General features: G+C 46.9%; 1 protein-coding gene across 6 annotated transcripts in view; it reads left to right on the top strand.

Moving 5' to 3' along the window:
• LOC137379762 (ubl carboxyl-terminal hydrolase 18-like) overlaps nucleotides 1–18,096 on the top strand; it is a 287,737-nt gene that overhangs the window by 143,899 nt on the left and 125,742 nt on the right. For 5 of the 6 annotated variants that reach the window (XM_068051106.1, XM_068051105.1, XM_068051110.1 and 2 more), the window contains exons 6-7: nucleotides 9,922–10,001; nucleotides 15,801–15,944. In XM_068051106.1, coding sequence (XP_067907207.1) covers nucleotides 9,922–10,001; nucleotides 15,801–15,944 — 224 coding nt within the window. Of the gene's footprint in view, nucleotides 1–9,895; nucleotides 10,002–15,800; nucleotides 15,945–18,096 lie in introns of all 6 variants that reach the window. The other variant, XM_068051108.1, reaches the window with a different exon arrangement.

Below are 18,096 nucleotides of genomic sequence, written 5' to 3'. Positions count from 1 at the left end.
TCACTCGCTCCACATACTGGATGCTCTCTACCCCACTTTCACTCACTCCACATACTGGAGGCTCTCTACCCCACTTTCACTCACTCCACTTATACTGGAGGCTCTCTACCTCACTTTCACTCACTCCACATACTGGAGGCTCTCTACCCCACTTTCACTCACTCAACCTTCACTGGAGGCTCTCTACCCCACTTTCACTCACTCCACTTGCACTGGAGGCTCCCTACCCCACTTTCACTCACTCCACTTATACTGGAGGCTCTCTACCCCACTTTCACTCACTCTACTTATACTGGAGGCTCCCTACCCCACTTTCACTCACTCCACTTATACTGGAGGCTCTCGACCCCACTTTCACTCACTCCACATACTAGAGGCTCTCTACCCCACTTTCACTCACTCCACTTATACTGGAGGCTCCCTACCCCACCTTCACTCACTCCACTTATACTGGAGGCTCCCTGCCCCACTTTCACTCACTCCACATACTAGAGGCTCTCTACCCCACTTTCACTCACTCCACTTATACTGGAGGCTCCCTACCCCACATTCACTCACTCCACTTATACTGGAGGCTCTCTACCCCACTTTCACTCACTCCACTTATACTGGAGGCTCCCTACCCCACTTTCACTCACTCCACTTATACTGGAGGCTCTCTACCCCACTTTCACTCACTCCACATACTGGAGGCTCTCTACCCCACTTTCACTCACTCCACTTATACTGGAGGCTCCCTACCCCACTTTCACTCACTCCACTTATACTGGAGGCTCTCTACTCGACTTTCACTCACTCCACATACTAGAGGCTCTCTACCCCACTTTCACTCACTCCACTTATACTGGAGGCTCCCTACCCCACATTCACTCACTCCACTTATACTGGAGGCTCCCTACCCCACTTTCACTCACTCCACTTATACTGGAGGCTCTCTACCCCACTTTCACTCACTCCACATACTGGAGGCTCTCTACCCCACTTTCACTCACTCCACTTATACTGGAGGCTCCCTACCCCACTTTCACTCACTCCACTTATACTGGAGGCTCTCTACTCGACTTTCACTCACTCCACATACTAGAGGCTCTCTACCCCACTTTCACTCACTCCACTTATACTGGAGGCTCCCTACCCCACATTCACTCACTCCACTTATACTGGAGGCTCCCTACCCCACTTTCACTCACTCCACTTATACTGGAGGCTCTCTACCCCACTTTCACTCACTCCACTTATACTGGAGGCTCTCTACCCCACTTTCACTCACTCCACATACTGGAGGCTCTCTACCCCACTTTCACTCACTCCACTTATACTGGAGGCTCTCTACCCGACTTTCACTCACTCCACATACTAGAGGCTCTCTACCCCACTTTCACTCACTCCACTTATACTGGAGGCTCCCTACCCCACATTCACTCACTCCACTTATACTGGAGGCTCCCTACCCCACTTTCACTCACTCCACTTATACTGGAGGCTCTCTACCCCACTTTCACTCACTCCACATACTGGAGGCTCTCTACCCCACTTTCACTCACTCCACTTATACTGGAGGCTCTCTACCCCACTTTCACTCACTCCACATACTGGAGGCTCTCTACCCAACTTTCACTCACTCCACATACTGGAGGCTCTCTACCCCAGTATCACTCACTCCACTTTCACTGGAGGCTCTCTACCCCACTTTCACTCACTTCACTTTCACTGGAGGCTCTCCACCCCACTTTCACTCACTCCACTTCTACTGGAGGCTCCCTACCCCACTTTCACTCACTCCACATACTGGAGGCTCTCTACCCCACTTTCACTCACTTCACTTTCACTGGAGGCTCTCTACCCCACTTTCACTCACTCCACTTAAACTGGAGGCTCTCTACCCCACTTTCACTCACTCCAAATACTGGAGGCTCTCTACCCAACTTTCACTCACTCCACATTCTGGAGGCTCTCTACCCCACTTTAACTCACTCCACTTTCACTGGAGGCTCTCTGCCCCACTTTCACTCACTTCACTTTCACTGGAGGCTCTCCACCCCACTTTCACTCACTCCACTTATACTGGAGGCTCTCTCCCCCACTTTCACTCACTCCACAAGCTGGAGGCTCTCTACCCCACTTTCACTCACTCCACATACTGGAGGTTCTCTACCCCACTTTCACTCACTCCACTTATACTGGAGGCTCTCTACCCCACTTTCACTCACTCCACATTCTGGAGGCTCTCTACCCCACTTTCACTCACTCCACTTATCCTGGAGGCTCTCTACCCCACTTTCACTCACTCCACATTCTGGAGGCTCTCTACCCCACTTTCACTCACTCCACATACTGGAGGCTGTCTACCCCACTTTCACTCACTCCACTTATACTGGAGGCTCTCTACCCCACTTTCACTCACTTCACTTATACTGGAGGCTCTCTACCCCACTTTCACTCACTCCACTTATACTGGAGGCTCTCTACCCCACTTTCACTCACTCCACATTCTGGAGGCTCTCTACCCCACTTTCACTCACTCCACTTATCCTGGAGGCTCTCTACCCCACTTTCACTCACTCCACATTCTGGAGGCTCTCTACCCCACTTTCACTCACTCCACATACTGGAGGCTCTCTACCCCACTTTCACTCACTCCACTTATACTGGAGGCTCTCTCCACCCCACTTTCACTCACTCCACTTATACTGGAGGCTCTCTCCCCCACTTTCACTCACTCCACATACTGGAGGCTGTCTACCCCACTTTCACTCACTCCACTTATACTGGAGGCTCTCCACCCCACTTTCACTCACTCCACTTATACTGGAGGCTCTCTCCCCCACTTTCACTCACTCCACTTTCACTGGAGGCTCTCCACCCCACTTTCACTCACTCCGCTTTCACTGGAGGCTCTCTACCCCACTTTCACTCACTCCACTTTCACTGGAGGCTCTCTACCCCACTTTCACTCACTCCACTTTCACTGGAGGCTCTCTACCCCACTTTCACTCACTCCACTTATACTGGAGGCTCTCTACCCCACTTTCACTCACTCCACTTATACTGGAGGCTCTTTTCCCCGCTTTCACTCACTCCACATACTGGAGGCTCTCTACCCCACTTTCACTCACTCCACATACTGGAGGCTCTCTACCCCACTTTCACTCACTCCACTTATACTGGAGGCTCCCTACCCCACATTCACTCACTCCACTTATACTGGAGGCTCCCTACCCCACTTTCACTCACTCCACTTATACTGGAGGCTCTCTACCCCACTTTCACTCACTCCACATACTGGAGGCTCTCTACCCCACTTTCACTCACTCCACTTATACTGGAGGCTCTCTACCCCACTTTCACTCACTCCACATACTGGAGGCTCCCTACCCCACATTCACTCACTCCACTTATACTGGAGGCTCTCTACCCCACTTTCACTCACTCCACTTATACTGGAGGCTCTCTACCCCACTTTCACTCACTCCACATACTGGAGGCTCTCCACCCCACTTTCACTCACTCCACATACTGGAGGCTCTCTACCCCACTTTCACTCACTCCACATACTGGAGGCTCTCTACCCAACTTTCACTCACTCCACATACTGGAGGCTCTCTACCCCAGTATCACTCACTCCACTTTCACTGGAGGCTCTCTACCCCACTTTCACTCACTCCACTTATACTGGAGGCTCTCTACCCCACTTTCACTCACTCCACATACTGGAGGCTCTCTACCCCACTTTCACTCACTTCACTTTCACTGGAGGCTCTCCACCCCACTTTCACTCACTCCACTTATACTGGAGGCTCTCTACCCCACTTTCACTCACTCCACATACTGGAGGCTCTCTACCCCACTTTCACTCACTCCACATACTGGAGGCTCTCCACCCCACTTTCACTCACTCCACATACTGGAGGCTCTCTACCCCACTTTCACTCACTCCACATACTGGAGGCTCTCTACCCAACTTTCACTCACTCCACATACTGGAGGCTCTCTACCCCAGTATCACTCACTCCACTTTCACTGGAGGCTCTCTACCCCACTTTCACTCACTTCACTTTCACTGGAGGCTCTCCACCCCACTTTCACTCACTCCACTTCTACTGGAGGCTCCCTACCCCACTTTCACTCACTCCACTTATACTGGAGGCTCTCTACCCCACTTTCACTCACTCCACATACTGGAGGCTCTCTACCCCACTTTCACTCACTCCACTTATACTGGAGGCTCTCTACCCCACTTTCACTCACTCCACATACTGGAGGCTCTCTACCCCACTTTCACTCACTCCACATACTGGAGGCTCTCTACCCCACTTTCACTCACTCCACTTATACTGGAGGCTCTCTACCCCACTTTCACTCACTCCACTTTCACTGGAGGCTCTCTACCCCACTTTCACTCACTCCACTTTCACTGGAGGCTCTCTACCCCACTTTCACTCACTCCACTTTCACTGGAGGCTCTCTGCTCCACTTTCACTCACTCCACTTATACTGGATGCTCTCTACCCCACTTTCACTCACTCCACTTATACTGGAGGCTCCCTACCCCACTTTCACTCACTCCACATACTGGAGGCTCTCTACCCCACTTTCACTCACTCCACTTTCACTGGAGGCTCTCTACTCCACTTTCACTCACTTCACTTTCACTGGAGGCTCCCTACCCCACTTTCACTCACTCCACTTATACTGGAGGCTTTCTACCCCACTTTCACTCACTCCGCTTTCACTGGAGGCTCTCCACCCTACTTTCATTCACTCCACTTATACTGGAGGCTTTCTACCTCACTTTCACTCACTCCACTTTCACTGGAGGCTCTCTACCCGACTTTCACTCACTCCACTTATACTGGAGGCTCTCTACCCCACTTTCACTCACTCCACTTTCACTGGAGGCTCTCTACCCCACTTTCACTCACTCCACTTATACTGGAGGCTCTCTACCCCACTTTCACTCACTCCACTTATACTGGAGGCTCTCTACCCCACTTTCACTCACTCCACTTTCACTGGAGGCTCTCTACCCCACTTTCACTCACTCCACTTATACTGGAGGCTCTCTACCCCACTTTCACTCACTCCACTTATACTGGAGGCTCTCTACCCCACTTTCACTCACTCCACTTATCCTGGAGGCTCTCTACCCCACTTTCACTCACTCCACATACTGGAGGCTCTCTACCCCACTTTCACTCACTCCACTTTCACTGGAGGCTCTCTGCTCCACTTTCACTCACTCCACTTATACTGGAGGCTCTCTACCCCACTTTCACTCACTCCACTTATCCTGGAGGCTCTCTACCCCACTTTCACTCACTCCACATACTGGAGGCTCTCTACCCCACTTTCACTCACTCCACTTATACTGGAGGCTCTCTACCCCACTTTCACTCACTCCACATACTGGAGGCTCTCTACCCCACTTTCACTCACTCCACTTATCCTGGAGGCTCTCTACCCCACTTTCACTCACTCCACATACTGGAGGCTCTCTACCCCACTTTCACTCACTCCACATACTGGAGGCTCTCTACCCCACTTTCACTCACTCCACTTATACTGGAGGCTCTCTACCCCACTTTCACTCACTCCACTTTCACTGGAGGCTCTCTACCCCACTTTCACTCACTCCACTTTCACTGGAGGCTCTCTACCCCACTTTCACTCACTCCACTTTCACAGGAGGCTCTCTGCTCCACTTTCACTCACTCCACTCATACTGGATGCTCTCTACCCCACTTTCACTCACTCCACTTATACTGGAGGCTCTCTACCCCACTTTCACTCACTCCACTTTCACTGGAGGCTCTCTACTCCACTTTCACTCACTTCACTTTCACTGGAGGCTCCCTACCCCACTTTCACTCACTCCACTTATACTGGAGGCTTTCTACCCCACTTTCACTCACTCCGCTTTCACTGGAGGCTCTCCACCCTACTTTCATTCACTCCACTTATACTGGAGGCTTTCTTCCTCACTTTCACTCACTCCACTTTCACTGGAGGCTCTCTACCCCACTTTCACTCACTCCACTTATACTGGAGGCTCTCTCCCCCACTTTCACTCACCCCACTTATACTGGAGGCTCCCTACCCCACTTTCACTCACTCCACATACTGGAGGCTCTCTACCCCACTTTCACTCACTCCACATACTGGAGGCTCTCTACCCCACTTTCACTCACTCCACTTATACTGTCGGCTCTCTACCCCACTTTCACTCACTCCACTTATACTGGAGGCTTTCTACCCCACTTTCACTCACTCCGCTTTCACTGGAGGCTCTCCACCCTACTTTCATTCACTCCACTTATACTGGAGGCTCTCTACCCCACTTTCACTCACCCCACTTATACTGGAGGCTCTCTACCCCACTTTCACTCACTCCACTTATACTGTCGGCTCTCTACCCCACTTTCACTCACTCCACTTATACTGGAGGCTCTCTACCCCACTTTCACTCACTCCACTTATACTGTCGGCTCTCTACCCCACTTTCACTCACTCCACTTATACTGGAGGCTCTCTACCCCACTTTCACTCACTCCACTTTCACTGGAGGCTCTCTACCCCACTTTCACTCACTCCACTTTCACTGGAGGCTCTCTACCCCACTTTCACTCACTCCACTTATACTGGAGGCTCTCTCCCCCACTTTCACTCACCCCACTTATACTGGAGGCTCTCTCCCCCACTTTCACTCACCCCACTTATACTGGAGGCTCCCTACCCCACTTTCACTCACTCCACATACTGGAGGCTCTCTACCCCACTTTCACTCACTCCACATACTGGAGGCTCTCTACCCCACTTTCACTCACTCCACATACTGGAGGCTCTCTACCCCACTTTCACTCACTCCACATACTGGAGGCTCTCTACCCCACTTTCACTCACTCCACATACTGGAGGCTCTCTACCCCACTTTCACTCACTCCACTTATACTGTCGACTCTCTACCCCACTTTCACTCACTCCACTTATACTGGAGGCTCTCTACCCCACTTTCACTCACTCCACATACTGGAGGCTCTCTACCCCACTTTCAGTCACTCCACTTTCACCGGAGTCTCTCTACCCCACTTTCACTCACTCCACTTTCACTGGAGTCTCTCTACCCCACTTTCACTCACTCCACTTTCACTGGAGTCTCTCTACCCCACTTTCACTGACTCCACTTTCACTGGAGTCTCTCTACCCCACTTTCACTCACTCCACTTTCACTGGAGTCTCTCTACCCCACTTTCACTCACTCCACTTTCACTGGAGTCTCTCTACCCCACTTTCACTGACTCCACTTTCACTGGAGTCTCTCTACCCCACTTTCACTCTCTCCACTTTCACTGGAGTCTCTCTACCCCACTTTCACTCCTCAGTTTCTGTGCTCAGTCCTCACCAGGCTGCCGGGGAGTTGCTTTTAGACTGATGATGCTTCTGTGAAGTACCTTGGGAGATTTTTCTTTGTTCTCAGTCTGCTCTCTCTGTCTCTCATATATTTACTGCAGTGTGATGTGAGTTATCGATTGGGAGATTGTAGTTGAATTGTTGGGCTTCGCCAGCCCCTGAGCTAGAGTGTCATTTAGCCAGTGTGTACGTGTCACACAGAAAGAGATGAGGATAAGGTCAGGTTGAATGGTGTAGATTTATTGAGCTGCTGAAACATAGTCTGGGCTCATGTAATGATCATGTGCTTGGATGGATTACAGGATAGAATTGAAAAGTAGAGAGGTTATAGTAAACTTGTGTCAAACCTTGGTCAGACCACACTTGGAATACTGTGTGTATTTATGGCCGCCATAGTCTTAAAAGACTCCAAGTACTTGCAGATCGAGTATATTCGGAAGCATAGTGTGGTTTCTGTTCCGGCAGGTCCACTGTGGACGTGATCTTCTCTGTATACCAGCTGCAAGAGACGTGTAGTGAACAGAGTATACCCCTTTGCCTTACTTTCGTAGACCTCACAAAGGCATTCGACACCGTCAGCAGAGCAGGGCTGTGCAAGATTTTGGGAAAAATTGGCTGTCCACCGAAGCTCCTCCATCTCATCCGCTCCTTCCATGACAGCATGCACTGCACTGTACAGTTAAATGGTCAACTTCTTACAGAAAAATGGAGTGAAACAGGGTTGTGTCCTAGCCCCCACTCTGATTGGCATCTTCTTCTCAATGCTCCTGACCTTCACCTTCCCTGCAGGTATAGAAGGAGTCTACTTGCACACTTGGTCAGACGGCAAGCTCTACAATCTATCAAGGTTGAAAGTGAAGACAAAAACACATCACGTCCTGATCAGAGAATTCCTCTATGCTGATGATGCTGCACTACTTTCTCACACGGAACCTCAGCTACAAAGACTCATGGACTGTCTCTCCCATGCCTGTGACTTGTTCTCCTTGATTATAAGCATCAAGGAAACCATGGTTTTGGGACAAGGTGTTGCATCTCCACCCCTGATTACACTAAATAACACCTCATTTGAAGTTGTTAGCAAGGTCTGCTAACTTGGGTCCACGGTTCCAGGCAATCTGTCCCTTGATGCAGAGCTCAATATACGCATAGGGAAAGCAGCTACCACCTTTGGCCAACTTGCAACAAGCATATGGGATAGGACCAAGCTGACCCTTCGGACCAAGCTGATGGTTTATAAGGCCTCTGTTCTCAGCACCTTGCTGTGTGGCTTGAAACATGAGTGACTTACAGCTACGAGGAAAAGAAGCTCAATAATTTCCATCTTCACTGTCTGCGGCGCATTCTATCCTCGCAAGACAAAATCACAAAGGCAACAGTCCTTGCAAAGGAAGTGTGTTGGCATTAATGAAACAAAGGTGGCTTTGGTGGATTGGGCACGTCTGCAGGATGGAAGATGGTCACATACCCAAGGACCTTCCGTAAGGTGACATAGCTGGGGCCAGACGACCAGTGGGTTGTCCAAAATGCCACTTCAAGGATGCTTGCAAGCGTGACATGAAGGCCCTAAATGTGACTATCGCACTTGGGAGTCACTATCTGGTGCCGGAGGGAAATGGTGACACATCCTGTGGTGTGCACTACCACGATGACCAGTGGCTGCAGCAGCTTGGCAACAGGCACCAATGTCGAAACCGACAACCCAAAATGTCACTTGGCAGCTTCATTTGCAGCAATTGTGGCAGAACCTGCCTGTCAAGGATTGGCCTTCACAGCCATCAGCAAAGGTTCACCTAGAGAAGACACCCCACCTAAATGGATTGTTTGCTGCGTGTCCATCATCTTTCATAGATGGAAGGATGTCAACACATTCTAAAAATGATCAGGAGGAACAGGAGAGGGAGCAAAAAGCATTTACAAGGATGATACCAGAACTGTAAGCTTATACCAATCAGGAAAAAATGAACAGTCTGAGTCTCTTTACTTAAAAAGATAAAGCTGAGGGTGAGCCAATGGAGGTCTTCAAAATTAGGCAAGCTTTTGGCAGATTGCAGAGAGAGAATGTTTCCTCTTGTGTGGAAGAGCTAAACTAGTGGGTATCAATATAAGGTAATCATCAAGAAATCCAATAGGGAGTTCTGAAGAAACTCCTTTGCCCAAAGAGTGGTGAGAATGTGGAACTCACTACCACAGGGAGTGGTAGAGGCAAACAGTATAGATGTATTTAAGGGGAAGCTAGGTAATTATATGGGGGAGAAGGGAATAGAGGGTTATGCTGATAGAGTTAGATAAGGAAGGATTTGAGGAGTCTTAAGTGGAGCATTAACACCAGCATGGACTGGTTAGGGTTGGGCGAGGGACCTGTTTCTGTGATGTATATCCTATGTAATACTATGTAATGTCAGTAATCAGACACAAGCAACTGTTGATGCTTGGACTAAAACCTGTGCATAAGGTACGGTGTTTGATTAAATTCCATTTTTTTTAGTTATCTGAGACTTTTCTGTTTTCAAGTTAACATCCAGCATGATGCAGAGGAGCTGTTTCTCATCATCTTTAATCTATTACTGGATCAGTTACAAAATTCAAGATTGGTGAGTACAGGAATTGCTACCTCAGCTTGATTACATTCACACTGTGCTAGAGACACAACTCAACAATTCAACTGCTGCAGAGGTCAAGAGCCAGTCTCAGCAGTGGTATAACCACAGCACACCAGAAAGTACTTGGGACACAGCTTGGGACTTGTAAACCCTGGGTCATACTCATTCCCCATAGACTCCTCACATTGTTTATTCCTCACATTGTTTATTCCTCACATTGTTTATTCCTCACATTGTTTACTCCTCACATTGTTTATTCCTCACATTGTTTACGCCTCACATTGTTTACTCCTCACATTGTTTACTCCTCACATTGTTTATTCCTCACATTGTTTATTCCTCACATTGTTTACTCCTCACATTGTTTACGCCTCACATTGTTTACTCCTCACATTGTTTACGCCTCACATTGTTTACTCCTCACATTGTTTATTCCTCACATTGTTTACGCCTCACATTGTTTACTCCTCACATTGTTTATTCCTCACATTGTTTACTCCTCACATTGTTTATTCCTCACATTGTTTATTCCTCACATTGTTTACGCCTCACATTGTTTACTCCTCACATTGTTTATTCCTCACATTGTTTATTCCTCACATTGTTTACGCCTCACATTGTTTACTCCTCACATTGTTTACGCCTCACATTGTTTATTCCTCACATTGTTTACTCCTCACATTGTTTATTCCTCACATTGTTTACTCCTCACATTGTTTATTCCTCACATTGTTTATTCCTCACATTGTTTACGCCTCACATTGTTTACTCCTCACATTCTTTACTTCTCACATTGTTTACTCCTCACATTGTTTGCTCCTCACATTCTTTACTTCTCACATTGTTTACTCCTCACATTGTTTACTCCTCACATTGTTTGCTCCTCACATTGTTTGTTCCTCACATTCTTTACTTTTCACATTGTTTACTCCTCACATTGTTTACTCCTCACATTGTTTGCTCCTCACATTGTTTGCTCCTCACATTGTTTACTCCTCACATTGTTTGCTCCTCACATTGCTTGCTCCTCACATTCTTTACTTCTCACATTGTTTACTCCTGACATTGTTTACTTCTCACATTGTTTGCTCCTCACATTCTTTACTTCTCACATTGTTTGCTCCTCACATTCTTTACTTCTCAAATTGTTTGCTGCTCACATTGTTTGCTCCTCACATTCTTTACTTCTCACATTGTTTACTCCTCACATTGTTTACTCCTCACATTGTTTGCTCCTCACATTGTTTGTTCCTCACATTCTTTACTTTTCACATTGTTTACTCCTCACATTGTTTACTCCTCACATTGTTTGCTCCTCACATTGTTTGCTCCTCACATTGTTTACTCCTCACATTGTTTGCTCCTCACATTGCTTGCTCCTCACATTCTTTACTTCTCACATTGTTTACTCCTGACATTGTTTACTCCTCAAATTGTTTACTCCTCACATTGTTTCCTCCTCACATTGTTTGCTCCTCACATTGCTTGCTCCTCACATTCTTTACTTCTCACATTGTTTACTCCTCACATTGTTTGCTGCTCACATTGTTTGCTCCTCACATTCTTTACTTCTCACATTGTTTACTCCTCACATTGTTTGCTCCTCACATTCTTTACTTCTCAAATTGTGTACTCCTCACATTGTTTCCTCCTCACATTGTTTGCTCCTCACATTGCTTGCTCCTCACATTCTTTACTTCTCACATTGTTTACTCCTCACATTGTTTGCTGCTCACATTGTTTGCTCCTCACATTCTTTACTTCTCACATTGTTTACTCCTCACATTGTTTACTCCTCACATTGTTTGCTCCTCACATTCTTTGCTGCTCACATTGTTTGCTCCTCACATTGTTTACTCCTCACATTGTTTGCTCCTCACATTGTTTATTCCTCACATTGTTTGCTCCTCACATTGCTTGCTCCTCACATTCTTTACTTCTCACATTGTTTACTCCTCACATTGTTTGCTGCTCACATTGTTTGCTCCTCACATTCTTTACTTCTCACATTGTTTACTCCTCACATTGTTTACTCCTCACATTGTTTGCTCCTCACATTCTTTACTTCTCAAATTGTTTACTCCTCACATTGTTTCCTCCTCACATTGTTTGCTCCTCACATTCTTTACTTCTCACATTGTTTACTCCTCACATTGTTTACTCCTCACATTGTTTGCTCCTCACATTCTTTACTTCTCAAATTGTTTACTCCTCACATTGTTTCCTCCTCACATTGTTTACTCCTCACATTGTTTCCTCCTCACATTGTTTGCTCCTCACATTCTTTACTTCTCACATTGTTTGCTCCTCACATTCTTTACTTCTCACATTGTTTACTCCTCACATTGTTTATTCCTCACATTGTTTGCTCCTCACATTCTTTACTTCTCAAATTGTTTACTCCTCACATTGTTTACTCCTCACATTGTTTGCTCCTCACATTCTTTACTTCTCAAATTGTTTACTCCTCACATTGTTTCCTCCTCACATTGTTTGCTCCTCACATTGTTGACTCCTCACATTGTTTACTCCTCACATTGTTTGCTCCTCACATTCTTTACTTCTCAAATTGTTTACTCCTCACATTGTTTCCTCCTCACATTCTTTACTTCTCACATTGTTTGCTCCTCACATTCTTTACTTCTCACATTGTTTGCTCCTCACATTCTTTACTTCTCACATTGTTTGCTCCTCACATTCTTTACTTCTCAAATTGTTTGCTGCTCACATTGTTTGCTCCTCACATTCTTTACTTCTCACATTGTTTGCTCCTCACATTGTTTACTCCTCACATTGTTTGCTCCTCACATTGTTTGCTCCTCACATTGTTTGCACCTCACATTGTTTATTCCTCACATTGTTTATTCCTCACATTGTTTACTCCTCACATTGCTTGCTCCTCACATTGTTTGCTCCTCACATTGTTTACTCCTCACATTGTTTGTTCCTCACATTGTTTGTTCCTCACATTCTTTACTTCTCACATTGTTTGCTCCTCACATTGTTTATTCCTCACATTGTTTACTCCTCACATTGTTTACTCCTCACATTGCTTGCTCCTCACATTGTTTGCTCCTCACATTGTTTGTTCCTCACATTGTTTGTTCCTCACATTCTTTACTTCTCACATTGTTTGCTCCTCACATTGTTTATTCCTCATATTGTTTATTCCTCACATTGTTTACTCCTCACATTATTTACTCCTCACATTGTTTACTCCTCACATTGTTTGTTCCTCACATTGTTTGTTTCTCACATTGTTTACTTCTCACATTGTTTATTCCTCACATTGTTTATTCCTCACATTGTTTACTCCTCACATTATTTACTCCTCACATTCTTTGTTCCTCACATTGTTTGTTTCTCACATTCTTTACTTCTCACGTTGTTTGCTCCTCACATTGTTTGTTCCTCACATTGTTCCTGTGAGGAAGAAGGATAAGTTTGGCAAGTTTCGGGAACCTTGGATAACGAGGGATACTGTGAGCCTAGTCAAAAAGAAAAAGGAAGCATTCGTAAGGGCTAGAAGCAGGGATCAGACAAAGCCCTCGAAGAATATAAAGAAAGTAGGAAGGAACTTCAGCAAGGAGTCAGGAGGGCTAAAAGGGGTCATGAAAAGTCATTGGCCAACAGGATTAAGGAGAATCCCAAGGCTTTTTATACGTATCTAAAGAGCAAGAGGGTAGCCAGGGAAAGGGTTGGCCCACTCAAGGACAGAGGAGGGAATCTATGTGTGGAGCCAGAGGAAATGGGTGAGGTACTAAATGAGTACTTTGCATCAGTATTCACCAAAGAGAAGGACTTGGTGGATGATGAGTCTCAGGAAGGGACTGTAGATAGTCTGGGTCATGTCGTTATCAAAAAGGAGGTTGTGTTGGGCGTCTTGCAAAGCATTAAGGTAGATAAGTCCCCAGGGCCTGATGGGATCTACCCCAGAATACTGAGGGAGGCAAGGGAAGAAATTGCTGGGGCCTTGACAGAAATCTTTGTATCCTCATTGGCTACAGGTGAGGTCCCAGAGGACTGGAGAATATCCAATGTTGTTCCTTTGTTTAAGAAGGGTGGCAAGGATAATCCAGGAAATTATAGGCCATTGAGCCTTACGTCAGTGGTAGGGAAATTATTAGAGAGGATTCTTCGGGACAGGCTTTACTCCCATTTGGAAACAAATGAACTTATTCGCGAGAGGCAGCATGGTTTTGTGAAGGGGAGGTCGTGTCTCACTAATTTGATTGAGTTTTTTGAGGAAGTGACGAAGATGATTGATGAAGGAAGGGCAGTGGATGTTGTCTATATGGACGTCTGTAAAGCCTTTGACAAGGTCCCTCATGGCAGACTGGTACAAAAGGTGAAGTCACACGGGATCAGAGGTGAGCTGGCAAGATGGATACAGAACTGGCTCGGTCATAGAAGACAGAGGGTAACAGTGGAAGGGTGCTTTTCTGAATGGAGGGCTATGACTAGTGGTGTTCCGCAAGGATCAGTGCTGGGACCTTTGCTGTTTGTATTGTATATAAATGATTTGGAGGAAAATGTAGCTGGTCTGATTAGTAAGTTTGCGGACGACACAAAGGTTGGTGGAGTTGCGGATAGTGATGAGGATTGTCTGGGGAATATCCGGGCAGGATATAGATTGGTTGGAGACTTGGGCGGTGAAATGGCAGATGGAGTTTAATCCAGACAATTGTCAGGTAATGCATTTTGGAAGATCTAATACAGGTGGGAAGTATTGACAGGCATAGAGATCTGGGCGTACAGGTCCACAGGTCACTGAAAGGTAGTCAAGAAGGCATATGGCATGCTTGCCTTCATCGGTCAGGGCATAGAGTATAAAAATTGGCAAATCATGCTGCAGCTGTACAGAACCTTAGTTAGGCCACACTTAGAATACTGCGTGCAATTCTGGTCGCCACGCTACCAGAAGGATGTGGAGGCTTTGGAGAGGGTACAGAGGACCAGGATGTTGCCTGGTCTGGAGGGTATTAGCTACGAGGAGAGGTTGGATAAACTCTGATTGTTTTCACTGGAACGACGGAGGTGGAGGGGCGACATGATAGAGGTTTACAAAGTTATGAGTGGCATGGACAGAGTGGATAGTCAGAAGCTTTTTCCCAGGGTGGAAGAGTCAGTTACTAGGGGACATAGGTTTAAGGTGCGAGGGGAAAGTTTAGAGGGGATGTGCGAGGCAAGTTCTTTACACAGAAGGTGGTGAGTGCCTGGAACTTGCTGCCGGGGGAGGTAGTGGAAGCAGATACGATAGCGACGTTTAAGAGACATCTTGACAAATACATGAATAGGATGGGAATAGAGGGATACGGACCCCAGAAGTGCAGAAGGTTTTAGTTTAGACAGGCATCAAGATCAGTGCAGGCTTAGAGGGCCGATTGGCCTGTTCCTGTGCTGTACTGTTCTTTGTTCTTTACTGTTCATATTGCTTCCTCCTCATGTTGTTTACTCAATCTGTCGTGCGCAGTTCGGTTCCATTGATTGGACCGTGTTGAAATGTACCCTTTACACTCTTGGTTCTCATTCTATTTTTATGATATTGTGGATAAGTAGTCATCACATCATTGCTTGTCATTTTGGAGGTGTAGTCTTTACAGTCATACTCCATTATTCTGATGTTTACTCTTCATATTGTTGCACTGTTTGCATTGTTATTCTATTGATGTACATCCTCAACATTGTTAACTTTAGATTTGTATTCTTTTCATTGTTACCCTCTGTTTATTAATATTTGTTACATTTTTAAAATAAAATTAATTTGTCTTCATCTTGCCTCATGTGCAGGCTGAGGAGATGAAGAGACTGTATGAGATCAAAGTGGAGGGGTTTGTGGAGTGCCAGTGTGGCAAAGTGAGTGTGATAGACAGCAGCATGTGGAGCCTCCCTCTGCCATTGCAAGAGATGCAGAATCGTGGATGTTTTCCGCTGGTAAGTGGAATTCATTCCTTGTGCGATTGATATAACTGTAGAGATCCAGGCTGAGCAGTGACAAGTCGGGTATTGTGCCTGGACTCTGCACTGGATTGCTCATTTGTAGTAAAGATGGGGCCACATGCACACCTTGGGGGTGGAACTCATAAAGCGTCATTTGTAAGAGGCAATTGTATTTGACACATCCTGACCAAACATAGTGAGGCAGCAATAAAATAGGACCATTGAATGGTCTCAGATTGCCGGCCTAGAGACCATGTTCAGGCTGTACAGGCCGCATCTCGAGGACTGAGAGATATGAGAGCTACCCAGGTCCTAAAAGCTGTGTAGAGAAGAACATCAAGCGTGAGGGTGTGTTATCCAAGTGAACTGGGTTCACTAAGAGAGGATTATAAAGCCTTAAAAATAACATCCAAAAAGGGAACCTTTAAAAGACATTTAAAATACATAACAGGTTAGACAAAGCAAGAACTTGAATTTATATGGCACCTTACAGGACCTCAGAATGACCCAAAGCCAATTACTTTTAAAGTGTTGTTCCCATTGTAATGGAAGAAACATGGCAGCCAGTTTGCACACAGCAAGCTCCCACAATCAGCAATCTTTTGGTAACCGATCATCTGTTTTAACATTGAACAACTTCTCCTTCAACTCCACTCACTTCCTCCAAATAAAAGGTGTTGCTATGGGTCCGAGTTATTCCTGTCTTTTTGTGGGATATGTCGAAGATTCCTTGTTCCAGTCCTACTCAGGGCCCCTCCCCCAATTCTTTTTCCGGTACATTGATGACTGTATCGGTGCCGTTTCCTGCTCCCGCCCTGAACTGGAAAACTTTTTCAACTTTGCTTCCCATTTCCAACCGTCTCTCACCTTTACATGGTCCATCTCCGACACTTCCCTTCCCTTCCTCGACTTCTCTTTCTCCATCTCTGAGGATAGACTGTCTACTAAAATTTATTATAAGCCCATCGACTCCCACAGCTACCTCGACTACACTTCTTCACACCCTGCCTCCTGTAAGGACTCCATTCCATTCTCCCAGTTTCTCTGCCTCTGTCGCATCTGCTCTGATGATGCTACCTTTCACAACAGCGCTTCTGATATATCTTCCTTTTTCCTCAACCGAGGACTCCCCTCACTGTGGTTGACAGGGCCCTCGACCTTGTCCAACCCATTTCCCGCACCTCTACCCTCACCCCTTCCCCTCCCTCCCCAGAACCGTGACAGGGTTCCTCTTGTTGTCATTTTCCATCCCATCAGCCTCCATATCCAAAGGATCATCCTCCGTCATTTCTGCCACCTCCAGCGTGATGCCACTACCAAAGGCATTTTCCCCTCTCTTCCCCTGTCAGCATTCCAAAGGGATCTTTCCCTCTGCAACACCCTGGTCCACTCCTCCATTACCCCCACCACCTTGTCCCCGTCCCAGGGCACCTTCCCCTGCAATCGCAGGCGGTGTAATACCTGCCCATTTACCTCCTCTCTCCTCACTATCCCAGGCCCCAAACACTTCTTTCAGGTGAAGCAGCGATTTACTTGTACTTCTTTCAATGTAGTATACTGTATTCGCTGCTCACAGTGTGGTCTCCTCTACATTGGGGAGACCAAACGCAGACTGTGTGACCGCTTTGTGGAACACCTCCGCTCAGTCCGCAAGCAGGACCCTGAGCTTCCGGTTGCTTGCCATTTCAATTCTCCATCCTGCTCTCATGCCCTCATTTCTGTCTTCGCCCTGCTGCAGTTTTCCAGTGAACCTCAATGCAAGCTCGAGGAACAGCATCTCATTTTCCAATCTTTTTTTATATCCCTTCACGGGATGTGGGCGTCGCTGGGTAGGCCAGTATCTATTGCCCATCCCTAATTGTCCTTGAGAAGGTGGTGGTGAGCTGCCTTCTTGAACCGCTGCAGTCCTTGGGGTGCAGGCACACCAGCAGTGCTGATAGGAAGGGAGTTCCAGGATTTTGACCCAGCGACAGTGAAGGAACGGCGATAGAGTTCCAAGTCAGGATGGTGTGTGACTTGGAGGGGAACTTGCAGGTGGTGATGTTCCCATGCATTTGCTGCCCTTGTCCTTCTAGAGGTCGCAGGTTTGGAAGGTGCTGTCTAACGAGCCTTGGTGCGTTGCTGCAGTACATCTTGTAGATGGTAC

The sequence above is a fragment of the Heterodontus francisci genome, chromosome 18, assembly GCF_036365525.1.
Source record: "Heterodontus francisci isolate sHetFra1 chromosome 18, sHetFra1.hap1, whole genome shotgun sequence".
NCBI lineage: Eukaryota > Metazoa > Chordata > Chondrichthyes > Heterodontiformes > Heterodontidae > Heterodontus > Heterodontus francisci.
This window is presented reverse-complemented; position numbering and strand designations above follow the sequence as displayed.